General features: G+C 35.2%; 1 protein-coding gene across 1 annotated transcript in view; it reads right to left on the bottom strand.

Annotated features, from left to right (window-relative positions):
- BCAS3 (BCAS3 microtubule associated cell migration factor) overlaps positions 1–18,352 on the bottom strand; it is a 586,605-nt gene that overhangs the window by 429,723 nt on the left and 138,530 nt on the right. Inside the window, exon 12 of the mRNA XM_077745617.1 lies at positions 2,551–2,627. Within this exon, the coding sequence (XP_077601743.1) occupies positions 2,551–2,627 (77 nt within the window). The remainder of the gene's footprint in view (positions 1–2,550; positions 2,628–18,352) is intronic.

Below are 18,352 nucleotides of genomic sequence, written 5' to 3'. Positions count from 1 at the left end.
TAAGTGACACAATTGGAATATGGATGGTAAGTTACATTAAAGTATTTTATCAAGATTAAATTGGCAGGGTGCCAGGATGGCTTAGTCAGTTGAGTGTCTGCCTCTTGATTTTGGCTCAGGTCATGATCTCATGGTTTTGAGATGGAGCTCCATGTGGACCTCTGTAGTAGAGCCTCCTTAAGATTCTCTCTCTCTCTCCCCCTCTCCCTCTCCCTCTGCCCCTCCCCTACTTGTGCTTGTGCACATGGGAGCTCTCGCTCGCTCACTCTCTCTCTCAAGAAAAAGATTAAATTGGCTGATAAGTATCTAGGAGTAATGCGATATATGCAACTTACTCTGAAATAATTAAGAGGTCAATGTGAGTAAAAGATATATGGGCGTGCCTTGTGCTATCTGTACTATATTTATTCTTACAAGTTTTCTGTAAGCTTTCCTAGTTAAAAGTACATTTAAAGAGAGCCACTGGAAAAAAAAAAAACAAAAAAAAACCCCAATCAGTATATATGGCCTCTTGTTTAACATTTTAGTCAAAAAGCATTTCCATTAAAAGAAATTGTTACTCCAAAATTCAGTTAATTGTTGCAATTCCACTCAGCCCAAAAACCAAAGGAATCGAACTAATTGTTAGTAAAACAATCAGAAACTGTTAATAAATACTAGAATTTACATAGATCCTATTGGAAAGACATTTATCTGAAAATATTTCTTCCAAAGGATGGTACAGCTATGTGATTAACAAGCTCCTTACAAATGCCACTACGCTTTCTGGTCTTTGTATGTAATGCTGGGTATTGACACATATCTCTACAAAGGCAAGACAAGCAAGACAACTGGCACACACACCCCATTTGCATCTATAAAGGGAGTTCCTTCTGCCAGAAAACAATATGTAACTATTTGCATAACACCTACAATTCTAAATGGGTAGTTACCCACATGTGAAAATACACCTGCAAGAGCCAAGGAACAATTTATACATCTTTTTGTTGGATGTCTCCAGCAATCAAAGAAATGTATTATAGATTTAAACATTTGAAGACATCATTATGTTACCACACTGAATTGTACACCTCTTGTCTTGTTTGAAAAGAGCAATTTGAAAAGAGATATTTGAAAAGAGATAATTTGAAATGAGATATACTAGAAAATCAGGAGAAAGAACAGAATGGAGCATAAGTATGGCATTCAGTAAGATGCAAAGTATCTATCTGTAGCAAACAGAATTTAGGAAAAAGTTTCAAGGAATTCATCTACAAAATAACCTTCTGCAGTAGTTTCTTGATTTTGTGAATTCCAGAGGCTAGAAATTTACATGCTGTGTGGTTTCTCCAAAAAATTATTGCACTTACCATATCCAGACTTGTGTCAAGAACTCTTCAGCAAACATTATTTTCTATTATTCTGCTATTATCTCAACATATAATAACTATACAAGCAACCTAAATTAAACAAAAATTGATACTCTTTGAAGTATTTGATATTCTTTGAAGTCCATAATATTTTTTAGATTTCATCCTATATTCACATGAAGGGCACTAAATGGCATAAAACAGATTTCACATTTTCTTTATGAAAATTCAATTTGTCTTTGGTTTTGAATTGGACATAAATAAAACTTTCAACATATAAATTTAATATCTTCAGTTACTATTATGACCTTAATAAATGAAATTGATAATTAAAAATTCAACAAAATGTGATCACCTATGATATAATTATTAAGACAAATGGTTTAGCCCTTGTTTAGATTTAGTTGTTGACAAATAAGATCAATTAAATTATACTATGCCTCAGTTCCCAATCTACCAATAAAAACAAAGTCATTCCTGGGGTGCCTGGGTGCCTCAGTCGGTTAAGTGGCCAACTTCAGCTCAGGTCATGATCTCACAGTTCACAAGTCTGAGCCTTGCATCAGGCTCTGTGCTGCCCATTTAAGAGTTTGGAGCCTGCTTTGAATTCTGTGTCTCCCTCTCTCTCTCTCTGCTCCTCCTCCACTCGCACTCTCTCTTTCAAAATTAATACTTTTGAAAAGTTTTTTAAAGTCATTCCTGCCCTCTAATTTCTACCTTCACAGAAATTATTATAAGTAGTATCAATGCTATGCTGAAGATCAATGGAGTAAAGTTCTCTATATAAAACCAAGCCCAGGGATGCCTGGGTGGCTCAGTCAGTGAAGGTTCCAACTCTTGGTTTCGGCTCAGATCCTGATCTCATTGTTGGTGAGTTCAAACCCAGCACTGGGCTCTGTGCTGGCAGCGTGGAGCCTTCTTGGGATTCTCTCACTCACTCTCTCTCTCTCAAAATATATAAACTTATAAAAATTAAAAAAAAAAACAAAAAAAAACCCAAGCCTAGAAAATTAAGGTTGAGCCCAAATACTAATCCTAAGCAAAAAGGGAGATAGGATAATTACTGGGTGCCCAATTAAAACCAAAATCTAACCAAAGGAAAACTAGTAAGTTAAATATTCATTATTGGATGGCAATCACCTTTGGCAAATTCTTCAACACTTGCTCCATTACAACAATCCAAACATGAGCCACGCCTTACCTTGTTTTCTGCATAAGCAAGCCAACGGCTCCCAAGAGCAATAGGATTCATGTTGGGCCCTGGGCAAGGATAGCAGCCTGAAAAATGTGAAATGGCAATACTAAGATATTTCTTAATAAATTTTCTGTTGGCGCATCATATTTTGATGCCATAAAAGTAAAACAACCAAATGGTTTTATTTTCTCAAGTCTCACATAAAATTCCCATAAAACTAGTCATTATTTTAATAGCTAAGTGAAGTTCACTTTTTTCCCTCTACAGTTTCCTTTTGGTTTTGACACCATTCCAATAAGAAACAAATCTGGGAAGAACTAGTAATAACTTTTAGCAAAAATTGGGCACTTTGTACAGTTACTCCTAGAACAAGAAAGAGAAGCTAAAAGGAAACAAAGCTTTTAGGTCAAGCAAGAATGGTTAGAGAAGAAAGAAAAAGGATACAACTGGTTCATGAATTTATTGGCAAAAGATAACAGACAAAAAACCTAAAAGAAAATGATGATACACTGATGGGAAGAATAAAACAGAACAAGTACTTAAGTAAGGCACCAGTGAAGCTAATTCATAAAGATTGCCTCAATAGAAAGACGATGGAAAACTAATTTGCATCATTGTGTATTTACATTAAGCACTCAACTTCATTCTTCTGGCTTTCAGTCCAGCCAATAGCAAACTAATAGGAAGTATTGCTTTGCGGTTCTTCCTTTCAAGAAGAATAAATTACATAGTTGTGGCAGTAGACACCATCAATGCATGGAAACTCCAATGCCATCATCCTGAACTCTACTAACCAAGACACACCACAATTCAGTCAACTAAGTGATGTCTGTCATTCTAGAGGCTGGCCTCTCCCCTCCTAGCTATGCCAATAAGGTCTTTGAGTCCAATGCCCTCATCGTCAACTACACAAAATCATATTCCACCGAGTCACAAAATAGCTTTAAAGGGACTACTCAAAGGCAACTACAAAATCAGGCAACACAAAAAGCTTAAACTACAGAACTTGGGGTTTATCTTTCCACAAGTATCTGCACACCTGACAATTTGCTATCTGCAGAAAGTCACGGTCTATGTTACTGATGCTAAGAGGAATACAGTTATCAATGCATGATCATTTTTTATCCAAAAGCATACTAATTAAGGAGAAAAAGAACAACAATAAACTACTTTGAGACATACTCTCAATAAAAAATATAGTGTATATGTTCTGTGATATATTTATTATTTTTAATTTATTTTCTATCTTCCTCTCACTTGATTAGGGGGGTATGTAAGGTCAAGAATTTGCATCTAGGGGCGCCTGGGTGGCTTAGTCGGTTAAGCGTCCGACTTTCGCTTGGGTCATGATCTCGCGGTTCGTGGGTTCGAGCCCCGCGTCGGGCTCTGTGCTGACTGCCAGCTCAGAGCCTGGAGCCTGTTTCAGTCTGTGACTCCCTCTCTCTCTGACCCTCCCCTGCTCACGCTGTCTCTCTCTCTCTCCTAGAAATAAATAAAACAGTAAAAAAAAAAAAAAAAAAGAATTTTTATCTATTGTGTTCACTGCTGAATCTCTGCTGCCTAGAATAACATCTGAACACAGCTTGATAAATATGTCTGAACAAATTAAGAAAATTTTTCAAATACTCAAATAGTATGCTCACCTAAAAGCCAGATCTGTCATTTTAAAGANAACAGGCTCCAGGCTCTGAGCCGGCAGTCAGCACAGAGCCCGACGCGGGGCTCGAACCCACAAACTGCGAGATCATGACCTAAGCGAAAGTCGGACGCTTAATCGACTAAGCCACCCAGGCGCCCCTTTAAAGACATTTTTAATAGGAATCTTTCAAAAACATAGATATCTTCTGTAAACGTACATTACATGCTTTCTGACTCAGAAAGCCTTCTGAGTAGCAACAGTCACCATTCTGAAGTACTAGTGCTACTGGGTTCGCAAGCACTAAAAAAGCACACATTGCTGCCACTTCCATGACACAGTAGTTTTCATTTGAGTTCCTGCAACTGCCGTCTATTTTGAGTTTTCCTTTTTATTTATTTAAGTTTATTTATTTATTTTGAGAGAGAAAGAGAACTCAGGTAGAGGGGGAGCAGAGAGAGAGAGGAAAAGAAAGAATCCCAAGCAGGTCCTCACTTGTCAGTGTGAAGCCCGATGCAGGGCTCGAACTCACAAACTGTTGAGATCATGACCTGAGCCAAAATCAAGTGATGAACACTTAACTGACTGAGCCAACCAGTCACCCTGAGTTTTCCTTTTTAAAGAAGACAAAAGACAAATACTATATGTTTGCACGTATAGGAGGATTAGGAGGAACTTAACAGAGGACCATGGGGAGAAGAAAGGGGGAAATAGTGGGGGAGAGGGAGAGAGGCAAACCATGAGACTCTTGAATGCTGAGAACAAACTGAAGACTGATGGGTGGGGGGGGAGGGGGAGATGGGCATGGAGGAGGGCACCTGTGGGGATGAGCACTGGGTGTTATATGGGAACCAACTTGACAATTTACTTTACTTGATAAAGTAAAATAAAGAAGACAAAGAACTTATAAAGAAGATAATGGCCCTAAGAAAAGATCCATATGTCAAATGAAACACAAAGCTTTCTATGAGCTTTCTAATTTTTGCTCATCTTTAAAAAAACAACAACAACAACTTTTTCTTTATTTCAGGTTTTAAAGGGTTGTGTTTGAGATGTTTTGAATTGTGGGAAAACTGACATCTAGGCAACTGTGATATATCCACTGAATGAACATTATGGATACACATTATGGACACATAGAAAAGGACCAAGGTCCCCTAAAATAGTACAGACAATACACTCTAACATGTGTTGTGCAGTCCCTACAAATATTTAATTATTGTAATCCCATTGAGTAAACTAACTCATATACATATTCCATAGAATATGGAGAATGGCCTATAAGAAAATTTCCCCCTTTTAAATGTCTTTGACAACTTCCACCTTTCAAAATGTCATGAAAAAAAGAACCAAATGAAAAACAGAAATAAATACTTGTGAACTGCACCATTACATTAAAAGTAGCTAATGCCCTGAACTTTAAAGTCAATGTAATCTAACTCTCGATCAATTCTGGTAACAATTTTATCTCAATAGATCTTAATAAAGTATACTCTCCTTTCCAAATCCTAGAAGATACGAAAGGAAAAATGTAGTTCACAATTCTTCATTTCACTTTTTGAGTCAATGTTTTTACAAACTCAGTGGACCTCAAGAATTATATGTACTAGAATGAAAGTAAATTGTTTCTCTGTTCTCCAAAAAAACACTTTACAGCTGGAATCACCAGACCATCAGCCACTCAGCACTATCCCAACTTTATAAGCATGACTCCTTTAAAAATTAACCATTGCTTCCAGCTAAACTTTGAAAACTGGGGGGAGGGGGNCTCTATAATACTAGGACTAATTCCAACATGTTTTACAATGTTTGTGAACAAAATAAGAGAACTGTATATTTAAAATACCGAGATTTCCAAATTTAAATAAAGGTAAGATCCAAGAAAAACACTTTAAATGAAGATTCCTCCATTACTAAAGAAATATTTTTAAAGGCACAGGAGACTGATGCAATTTTAGATGGCATCCTCCCATAATGTTGATCCCTAATGGAGAGGTGACCTGAACCCATTTTGAAAAACAAAGGATTTAACTATTCTCTGTAACACTCTGCCTTATTTTTCTTGGTAAAGACAACTCAAAAGATTTCAGACTTTTTTGAAAAAACCAGATGTCTGCATTTATGGTCAATTAACTTTCAACAAGGGTAGTAGGACAAGTCAATGGGGAAAGAATAGTATTGTCAACAAATGATGATGGGTCAACTCCATATCCACATGCCAAAGAATGAAACTGAAACCTGACCTCACACACACTGCATACAAAAATTAACTAAGTGAATCAAAGACTTAAATGAAAAAGTTAAAAGTACTGCTCTCTTCCTCGGCACTGCCTGTAGGGTGGGTGCCATCTCTTCCTACTTGTCATCATGGCTGCCCTAAGACCTCTGGCTAAGTCCAAGATCATAAAAAAGAAGACCAAGAAGTTCATCCGGCACCCATCAGACTGATATGTCAAAATTAAGGTGTAAATTACAGGTGTAAACCCAGAGGCACTGACAACAGGGTGCCAGATCTTGATGCCCAACACTGGTTACAGGAGCAACAACAAAACAAAGCACATGCTGCCCAGTGGCTTCTACAAGTTCCTAGTCCACAATGTCATAAAGTGCTGCTGATGTGTAACAAATCTTACTGAGCAGAGATTGCTCACAGTGTCTCCTCCAAGAACCACAAAGCTCCTGTGGAAAGAGCAGCCCAATTGGCCATCAGAGCCACCAATCCCAAGGCCAGGACGCACAGCAAAGAAAATGAAAACACAAACAGCTTATGTACATGTCATGTTTGTTTTAATAAAATCATAAAACTACAAAAAAAAGTTAAAAGTATTAACTTCTTAGAACAAAACATAGTGGTAAATCTTCATAACCTTAGATTAAGCAATGCTTTCTCAGATATGACACCAAAGGTGTTAGTGATAAAAGAAAAAAATAGATAGGGCACCTGGGTGGCTCAGTAGGTTTAGCATCCGACTTTGGCTCAGGATCATGATCTCACAGTTCATGAGATTGAGTCCTGCGTCAGGCTCTATGCTGTCAGCTCAGAGCCTGGAGCCTGCTTCAGATTCTGTGTCTCCCCCTCACTCAGCCCATTCCCTGCTCGCACTCTGTCTCTTTCTCTCTCTCTCAAAAATAAATAAACATTTATTTAAAAATTTTTAAAGAAAAAATAGATCAACTGGACTTCACAAAACTAAAACATTTGTGCTTCAAAGGATATCACTAAAAAAGAAAACAAACTTAGAATGGAATTTTACAAAATATATGTCTAATAACTGGCTTGTATCCAGAATAGAAACAGAACTATAACAACTCAATAAAGAAAACACAAAGAATTCATAAACATTGACAAAGAAGATACATGTTATTGAATGAACACATGAAAAGATGCTCAACATCATTAGCCATCAGGGAAACACAAATCCAAGTACAATCTGATACCATTTCATGAGTTATTAACATGGCTATAATCAAAGAAAGGTAGTAACAATCACTGGTAAGAATAGGAACAAATTGGAACTTTCATACACTGAAGGTGGGAATGTAAACTGGTGCAGCCACTCTGCCTTGCAGCTCTTCAAATGGTTAAGGGTAGAATTACCATATGACTCAGAAATCCTCAGTGCATACTCACACATCCACACAAATACCTATACCCTAGATAGCTGAAAATACAGTTGACCCTTAAACAACATGCGTTTAAGCTACACAGGTCCACTTTTACACAGTTTTTTTTTATAGAACACTACTGTAAATGTATTTTCCTTATGATTTTCATAGTAACATTTTATTTACTTTAACTTACTGTAAGAATATAGTATATAATACATATAACATACAAAATAGGTATGAATGGACTGTTTATGCTATTGCTAAGGCTTCTGATTAACAGTAGGCTAAGTTTTTGGAGAGTCAAAAGTTATATGTGGATTTTGACTGTGTGTGATTTGGTGCCCCTAACTCCCATGTTGTTCAAGGGTCAATTGTGTATGTCTCCACAAAAACCTTTCATTCATGAAAACATTATTCATAATAGCCCAAAAATGGAAACAAACAAAATGTCCATCCCATCACCTGATGAATACATACATATGGTATTATCCATACAATTAAATATTATTCAGCAATAAAAAGAAATGAAGAGTAACATTCCATTGTCTGCAAATCCCAGTTTATTTATCCATTACTGAGAACATCTTGCTTGCAGTGTGAATTGAGCTGCCATAAACAACTGTACAAGTTTTATAAGTGGACATAAGTTTAAAACACCTTTGGGTAAATACCAAGGAGTGTGATTGCTAGATTGTATGGTAAGAATATGTCTAGTTTTGTTATTCTCCAAAGTGGCTGTATTATTTTACATTCCCACCAACAATGTATGAGTGTTTCTGTTGCTCCACATCTTTGTCAGCACTTGGATGTTTATTGTCAGTGTTCTAGATTTTAGTCAGTCTAATAGGGGTGTGGTGGTATCTCGTTTTAATTTGAATTTCTCTAGTAACATATGATGTGGAACATCTCTTCATATGCTTATTCGCCATCTGTGTTATCTTCTTTGGTGTTGTGTCTGTTGAGGTTTTGGACACATTTTTTTAAGGTGCTTCAGTTGCTTCTTCTTGTTGAGTTTTAAGCATTCTTTTTATATTTTGAATAATGGTCCTTTATTAGATGTTTCTTTTACAAAAGCCTTCTTCTAATCTATGGCTGGCCTTTTCATTCGTTAGATGCTGTCTCTTGCAGAGCATAAGTTTTGCATTTTAATGGACTCCACCATATCAACTATTTCTTTCGTGAATTGTACCTTTGCTGTTGTATCTAAAAGTCATCACTATACTTAAGGTCATCTAGGTTTTCTCTATGTTATCTTCTACAAACTTGATACTTTTGTGTGTTACATTTAGGTCTGTGATCCATTTTGAGTTCATTTTTGCAAAGAATGTATGGGCTGTGTCTGGCCTCAGTTTTTCACATGTAAATGTACAGGGGTTCCAGCACCATTTGCTGTAGAGGCTATCTTCGCTCCACTGTACTACCCTTGTTCCTTTGTCAAAGATCTATCTCTGGGCTCTCTATTCCGTTCCACTCATCTATTTGTATATTCTTTGCCACGGCCACATTGTCTTGATTACTGTAGCTTGATAGTAAATTTTGAAGTCAGGCAGAACATGGCAGAAACTGGAATCATATTACTAAATAGTCGATCTGAGAAGGCTACATACTATATGATTCCAACTATATGACATTCTAGGAAATGCAAAACCATGGAGATAACAAAAAGGTCTTTGGTTGCTGATGGGAGTAGGATGGGGTGGGCAGGGATGGACAGGCAGAGCAGAGGATTTTTAGGGCAGTAAAAATACTCTGTATGATATTACAATGATGGATGTATATCATTATACATTTCTCCAAACCCACAAAATGTACAAAACCAAGACTGAACCCTAAGGTAAAACTAGGAACTTTGGTTGAATATGATGTGTCAATGTAGCAAAAGTATCACTCTCATGAATAACATTGATAATGGGGGATGCTAGGCATGTGTAGGGACAGTGAAATTTTTATACCTTCTGTTCAATTTTGCTGTAAATTTACAACTGCTCTTGGGACACTCAGGTGGCTCAGTTGGTCAAGCATCCAACTTTTGATTTTAGCTCAGGTCATGATCTCATGGTTTGTAAGACTGAACCCTGCACTGGGCTCTGCCTAGTGTGGAGTCTGCTTAAGATTCTCTCTATATCCCTCTTCTTCTGTTCCTCCCCAGCTTGCACACATGCTCTTTCTCAAATAAAAATAAAAATAAAACCTGCTCTAAAAAAATTTTTTTTTTAACTTTTTAAAGAAGAACTGATAAATCCTACATCATGGATGAACTACGATTATCTATGTTCAATAAAAAAAAAAAATCAGTCACAAAAGACCACATATTCTATGAACTCCACAAAAAAAAACTCTTAACACCCTCTCCAGAAAGACATATAAGCACATAAAATATTAAATACCACTTCAGAGATTTGACTTTCTTGTAACTGATTAATGACCCTCTTAAAGTTCCATGAGCTTTCTTATTTTTACTTTACTTTTCATGTATGTAAATGTATCATGAACTTAAAGGTATTGCCATTGTGGGGTTCAAAGTGTGGGAATTATGTGGAGAGGACAGGAAAGTCACAAGCTAGTTCACTGCACACATATCCCCTGAGTGTCCACTCTGTACTGGGCACCTGCCCAGGCTGTGAAAACATCATGGCAGTATAGAGATGGGAACCTGAAAGAACAGGAATAGATTTGACTTTTAACTTGACCTGGGCTTAGATCTCACATTAACCTGCCAATCTCTCCTAATAAATGTTACAGATTTGCTTCTAAACATACAAAGGAAACCTCTTCTTTCCAAAACTAAAAATAACCTTGCATTTTTAAGATCCTTTAAATTCATTCTTTTTGTTAATTCATCAGTAACATAAATCAAGAACACACATAGTAACACTAAGAAATAGCATTAGGATTATAAGGAATAAATTTCCCTTCTCAAAGTAAAAACAGAGGCCACTGAAAAGAGTTACTTATTGTACAATCTTCTGGTCTCTCCAGAGACTTCATATCTTTCAATTTAAGCACAGTGGAAATGACTGCTAATGACATCTATCAGTCCTTGTCTTTTGTTTTCTTAATCGCACATGGGTTTTGAATTTCCACACCAGACAGCTGCTCAAGGCCACTGTTTCTGTACAGACGAATACAAAGGTGTCTCCTTTCTCATTATATTGGCTGCATTCCGTTTCTAGTTCTCTTATCAGCTCTCTTTACCTGATCCTTCCACCCTCTGGCACAAATTCCCATGATGCTTCTCTGAGAGACACAGGTGTCTCTACTTATTTTACAGTCCCATTATTGTATTCATATATAACTGAGGCACTCACAATTGCATTTTACAAGAGCTTTTTAAACTACTTTAGAAATCAAATGCTTCCATGATCAAAACATTATCCTCATTAGGTGGAGAATCTGTTATTCTATGTGGCCTTTGGTCCTATTTCTTCAAGAACTAGAAACCAATCACTGGAGAAACACTATGTGGCACAGGCAAATAGACTACAACAAATGCTATTCTCAGTATGCCTACTGGCTCAGCTGCACCTTTTCAGTGTCCCAGGCAGAATGGCTTATACACATGGGATAACCCAAATTCAGAGAAACACATATAAAACATGACTCATTCCACCTGTTAAAAGTTTCAGTCTGTATAAAAGAACAGTGGGAAGATGCAGTAATTAAAAGAAAAAAAGCTTCTTTCAAGTTAGGAAATGACTCATTTTTTCCTTGATCTTAAATATTTTGTTCATATTGATATAAGTCACTTTAGGTGAAGCAATATTTCAGAGACAATTATTTGAATATTCAAACATTTGAAAAATGATGAACTCCCTAATACAAATATTTGCCTAATATCATCAATCTTACCAATCCTACATCATTCAAACAAATCCAATCTCTAGGGTTTTCAAGTCAAGTAAAATAATATGTAACTAAGAATAAGTTTCTTCTCCACAGAAGTATAAAATGCGGTATGTTACTACTATTGGTCAGGGTATTCATAGATGAAGGGATGAATGGGAAGACGTGTTGTAAAATGCTACAACGGACAGTATTCAGAATATGAAGAGAGAATTCACAAACTTTTGTTGTTGTTGTTGTTGATGCTTTCTCAACTTTTTTTTATGTAAACTATACACCCAAATATAATGTACATATGGAAGTTCCTAAATCAACAAAGTGAACATATACATACATAAGCAGTACCCAAAACAAAATAAATAAAAAACCCCAGAATATTATGGAATCCCAAAAGCCCAATCTCATACACCCTCCAGTCCTATTCTCCCAAGGTCATGCACTATCCTGCCTTCTGCCAACTATACTAAACATCTGTCCTCAAAAGACATCACTGGGTTTTAATGCACAGTTTATTACACTTATTTCCATTTTTTATGCCCAGAAATGACAGCTGTACCTTTATACTACCTCATTTTTCAACATTTTTTAGTAACATACCTTTCAGATTTAATGAAATTCACTTTAAAAAGACTTTATAGCATCCCCAAATCATGAGAGCTATTTTACAAACACTACATTGACAGAATAGGTAATAATCCTAATGGATCAGGAATTACTAAAAACTCGCTTCTTGGGGTCTCAAACCACTTGACCAAGACTTACTTATAAAGCTGTATGTCACTTATAAGGCCCCTGACTGCAATACGATATACACTGCCAATCCCTCCAGATCTCTTCTTATCATGCACAATTCACAGAATACAAGATAGACTAATACTTAAATAACACTTATTTCAACTACTCAGTGGGTCCAGAAACGTAGAGGGAACCATTTAGGACTATATGGCAAAGATGTCTCAAAAAATATCAACTAAAAAAGAAAAAAACAAAAGCATTAAGAAAGAATAATAATGATTCCGTCTCCTATTCATTTTTATCTAAATTCACTGATAGTTTGTACTTGCTAAAGGCTCATAAAACAGAACCTCCTATTCTCAAAAGGGGAAACACTCCAGATACAGGAGAGAGATTCAAGAGCTGATTAATACAAACATACATTTTTCAAATAAACTCCTATTTCAGAAAATTTCTGGCTTTACTCCAACAAAATATGTAAGAGAAACTTCATTTGTATATGCATTCATATATTCATTTCTTTAAATATTCACCAAACACTATTAATTTCCATCTCAGGCCTATATCATTTTTCCGTGAGATCAGTACTGATCCTGTATTAATAAATTTTTCCTTCTTATGACCTGTAACAGAGGTGTACTACATTCTAAACTGTATTGGTTAACTAAACATCTTGGAGGAAAACCAATGATGCTTTGAAACCAAAAAATAGCTGTGATAAAGGTTTTTCATTTTTAGCAAACTGAGTTGGGTTTTTTTTGGGGGGGGTGTTGGTTTGGGGGGTTTTTTGAAAGAGAGAAAGAGAGAGAGCATGAGTGGGGCAGAGGCAGAGGGGGAGACAGAATCTTAAGCAGGCTCAATGCCCACCCAACACAGAGCCTGCTACAGGGCTCAATTTCACAACCATGAGATCATGACCTGAGCTGAAATCAAGAGTTAGACACTTAACCAACTGAGCCACCCAGGAGCCCTGGAGTTATTACAAGAAACTAAAATAAACATCAGTAATATTTTTAAGTTAGCTAGAACATAACGGATATATTATACTTTCCATGTGGACTTTAATTCCTTAGTCCAAATCAAGCTGAATAACTTTGCTCTCAAGGGGATCACTGTCTAATGGCAAAGATAGAACAAGTAAACAGAAAATGCATACAATAAGATAGAAAGTTAAGTGTCTTAGCAGAGGCAAAGATTACATGTTATAAAAACATTCCCAAATGGGGCACCCGGGTGGCTCAGTAGGTTAAACATCTGACTCTTGATTTTAGCTCAGGTCACGATCTCACAGTTCATGGTACAGAGCCTCATGTTGGGCTCCACACTGACAGTGCAGAGTCTGCTTGGGATTTTCTCTTTTGCTCTCTCTCTCTGGCCCGCCCCTGCTCATGCACATGCTCTCTCTGTCTCAAAATAAATAAATAAGCATTAAAAAAAAGATGGAAGAAAAAATCATTTTCAAAGTGTTTCAAATAAAAGAGATCTATAATCAAATAAATATGGGAACTATAGAAATGCAGTAAATAAATTTAAAGCAGCATTAAAACGTTAATCATCATTACCATTCTTCAATAGGGGACAGCATTTCCTGAGTATATCTGACCAGGGCATCCTGATTTGCACAACATGTTGAAGGTCTAGTGTTCTGTCAACAGACTTTGGGAATTGCTATCTTTGGGGATTCAAAAGAAGGCAAGGTTGCTTTAAGCTACAGGTGTCAGGAAATAGTTCACATAAGAACTAAAACAGATATGGGGCCTACGAAGATATGTAGGTTTAATTGAGGCAGGAAAATAAAGCAACAGTGCACCTACAAAGAAATGAGAATAATGAGTAGGTTTCAAAATAAACATAGCATAAGCAGCATGAAAATGAGCTGTAGAAATAAAGATAAGGATATTGGATATTGTTTAGAAGGTTTTTCTGTCAAAAACCTTGCAAGTTCAGACGATAGGAAATATATAAGATACATGTCCCTGTGGGCCCAGGATTTTTCTAGTATACCTGTTAGCCAGACTTGACCAGAATTAAACCAAGTATGGCATTTGTTGAACTCTAAAGATCTCAGTTTAGATGACATATATGGTCATTTGGTATACCAAAAATATAATTTCTTAAGTTCTTATCATTTAGATATACCTAATAGAATATGTACTGATGAAATTAAATAATGTCCAGGATATGCTTCAAAATAACTGGGAGGAGGTATAAATGAAAAAAAACTCTCCATGAATTGACAATTCTTGAAACTACATGATAAGTACATGGTGGTTCATTATACCATGACTTTCTTTAAATAACGGTATGAACTTCCTGAAATTAAAACTAAAAATGTTTAAATGACATCCATAGGAGATGAAATAATATTTCTATGGTGTTATTAATTGTGTGAAAACACAATATTTTCATCATATATACTAAATGTTTATCAAATAAGCAAAATTATTAAAATCAAAAATACATTTAACCATCTTAAGGTAACTAAAATTTCATCTTATTTCAGAAAGAACTGTATAATTTCAAGTAAGAATGAACACTAAGAAGAATACATACTCCAGTTGCTCTTCTTTTGCTTTAAGATAGTTTTATTATTTCTACTAGGTTTGAGAGACTATAGTAAAATTCCAAGAATATATGAAATTTCCTTAATTGCTTTCTGTGACAATGTCTCAGTTTCTATACTAATTCTGCCAAATGATTCAAAAGCTTTATGTATTTTTTTTGTCAGATAGAAAATCTGTAGGTTGACCCAAGGCAGAACATTCCACAAATTCTTCTCTTGCAATATCTCAGGCTACAAAACACTCCTCCAGAAAATTATCAAATACTGTCAATTACCAAAACAAAGTTTTTAAAAGATCAACTGCATTTACTGTTAACAGTATTATGTGTTTTTAATTCAACAATTAAATTCTTATATGTAGGTCCTTATTCCAAGGGGTATGGGATACATGCACCCCAATGTATAGCAGCATTATCAACAATAGCCAAATTATGGAAAGAGCCCAAGTCTCCACTGACTGATGAATGGAGAAAGAAGAGGTGGTAAATATATAACATGGAATATTATTCAGCAATAAAAAAATAATGAAATCTTGCCATTTGCAATGATTTGGATGGAGCTAGACAGCACTATGTTAAGTGAAAAAAGTCAGAGAAACACAAATACCATATGATTTCACTCATATGTGGAATTTTAGAAACAACACAGATGAACATAGGGGAAGAAAGAGAAAGGCAAACTAGAAAACAGACTCTTAACTACAGAAAACAAACTGATGGTTACTGGAGGGGAGATAGTCACAGGGATAGGCTAAATAGGTGATGGGTATTAATGAAGGCACTTGTGATAAGCACTGAGTATTGTACATAAGTGATTAATCACTGAATTCTACTCCTGAAACTAATATTGCACTGTATGTTAACTGGAATTAAATAAAAACTTGAAAGAAAAAAAGTGAAACATCCATTTCCTTCACCTGTTAAATAACACTTAAGTTAGTAGAAACAAATTTTACTCACGTGTAAGAAGTATGCAATTAAAGATATAAAGTATATCTATATCATTTTATATAAAATTTTGTTAGGCCATCTAAGCTTAAAAATCACTATTATCATAGGGTGCCTAAGCGGCTTAGTCGGTTAAGTGTCTGACTTCAGGTCAGGTCATGATCTCGTGGCTCGTGAGTCTGAGCCCCTCATGGGACTCATGCTGATGGCTCAGAGCCTGGAGCTGCTTCGGATTCTGTGTCTCCATTTCTCTCTGCCCCTCCCTCACTCACACATGCATGTGCACACTCTATCTCTCTCTCAAAAAGTAAATAAACATTAAAAATCTATAAAAACTTACTGATATCATATATAATTTTTCCCATTTTCTCCAATAAAACAGAGTACTCTGGAAGGTCTATTCTTACTCCAGTGTATCAAAAATATTACAAAGCTTGTGTCCTTCAAATCTAATTATAAGTTCAACACAAATCTAATGATTTTATGCTAAGTGAAATAAATCAGAGAAAAACAAATATCATATGATTTCACTCACGTGTGGAACTTAAGAAACAAAAGAAACGATCAAAGAAAAGAGATGAACAGAAAAACAGAATCTTTAATACAGACTATAAGTCAGGGGAAGGGAGAGAATGAGTGAAATAGATGAAGGGAATGAAGAGCACACTTACTGTGATGAACACTGAGCAATATAAAGAATTGTTGAATTACTATCATTGTTAAATTACTATATTGTACACCTGAAACTAATATAATGCTGTTAATTACACTTGAATTTTAAATATTTTAAAAGTCTAATGCTTTTAAATTGTTCCTTTATAATAAAGTTTAATTATTCTTTTAAAATTCTATACTGGACATTTAATTACTGAAAACCTATATTTTTTACTTATTTACATAAAAAAGCTGTAATATAAACATGCTCTATAAAACAAATATCTCTATTATTAACTTATTTATATTTATTAACTTCTCTTTAGTCACTGTGACAACTGACTTTTTACCAACACTTATTACAAAGGAAGAAACTTAGATCTATTGGTAAGTATAATATTACTTTCAACAAACACAGTCCAGTAGAGCCTAATGTTTAAATAAGGTTTAAATTTCAAAACACACATTGTCATTTAAATAAACTATCTTAACAAAGGATGATTGAGATTTTTTCCCTGAATTTAATACTCAGCTGAGGCAGCAAAAGTAGGCTATCTTTATTTTTTAAAAAGAAAAAAGAAAGTAGCCTTATTCTCCTGAACTGATTTTAAAAGGTAAAATCAGCTAACAAAACATAGTAGAGTAACTGTAAAATTAATATGGAGTCACAACAAAGATATCTGACTGCAGAAGTCAGGCCACACATATCTTTGATTAATGATGAAAGGCAGAAGACCACTGATTAAATGTAAGATAAATGCTCAAAAAAACCTGGTATCTGAATCTAACCTGGTATCTGAATCTGACTGAAGTGTTCACACTGTGTCCTGATCCATTGCTCTGCAGCCCACACATACAGAAGTAATGGATAGATTCAGACATGGCCCCTTAGATATGTTCTATTTCTCTAATAGTTTTAACTGTAATAAAGAGTAATACAAATATAATATAATATATTAATGCATAAGACGTGTATAAGAAAGAATAAACTAAAAAAGGCCATGTAATATTCAAAGCTTCCCAGATTATGCATAATAATACATTTGTGAATGAAGATGTTATTAACAAATATATATGTTCCTCAAAACCTCTTTAATTATTTTACAGATAGATGTAACAATATAAGATCCTGCCTAATAATCTACATTTAATAATTATTAACACATAAATACATTTCTGATCACCATAAAATAACTGACAGCTGGATTAGTGTACTCATTCATTCAAGAAATATTTAATGAGAGCCTACACTGCACTAACCAATGTCTTAGGGGCTAAAGATATGAATGGTATACATTAGGCCTTGTGATAAACAAAAAATATCTCAGTAAACATGATCTCCATTATTATCTTTGTTGCTCTCTAAGAGATGATTACAAGCTCAAAGGCACATTGTCATAATTCTCCTTCCTAGTTTACAAAATTATAAACCATGCATTATGAGTTATTATATTATGTGCTATATATCATATATCATATATAATATATGCAATTACATATAAATTATAATGTACTAGTTATCTCAAGAACATGAGCTCTTATCAGAAAGGATAATGTCTACTACCCAGTGCTTAATACAAAGTAGACAGTAGATAATAGTAGATATCTGGTAAATACCTAATGAATAAGTATGTAAATAGCTGTCTGTACCAACAAAACTATTTCTGCAGCATATGCATAATCAGACTCTGGGAAAAAGAGCCTTGAAGGTGAATTACAGAAGTTAAAATATAGATGATAAGAATGAGAACTATGATTTTACTAGCATATAGTTAAAAAAAACTCTTAACTCCAGACTTGCTTTGGACTCAATTCCTATTG

Source organism: Crocuta crocuta, unplaced genomic scaffold (assembly GCF_008692635.1).
Source record: "Crocuta crocuta isolate KB4526 unplaced genomic scaffold, BGI_CrCroc_1.0 scaffold333, whole genome shotgun sequence".
Classification (NCBI taxonomy): Eukaryota; Metazoa; Chordata; class Mammalia; order Carnivora; family Hyaenidae; genus Crocuta; species Crocuta crocuta.
The sequence above is the reverse complement of the archived record's forward strand: the minus strand, read 5'-3'. Positions and strand labels throughout refer to the sequence as shown.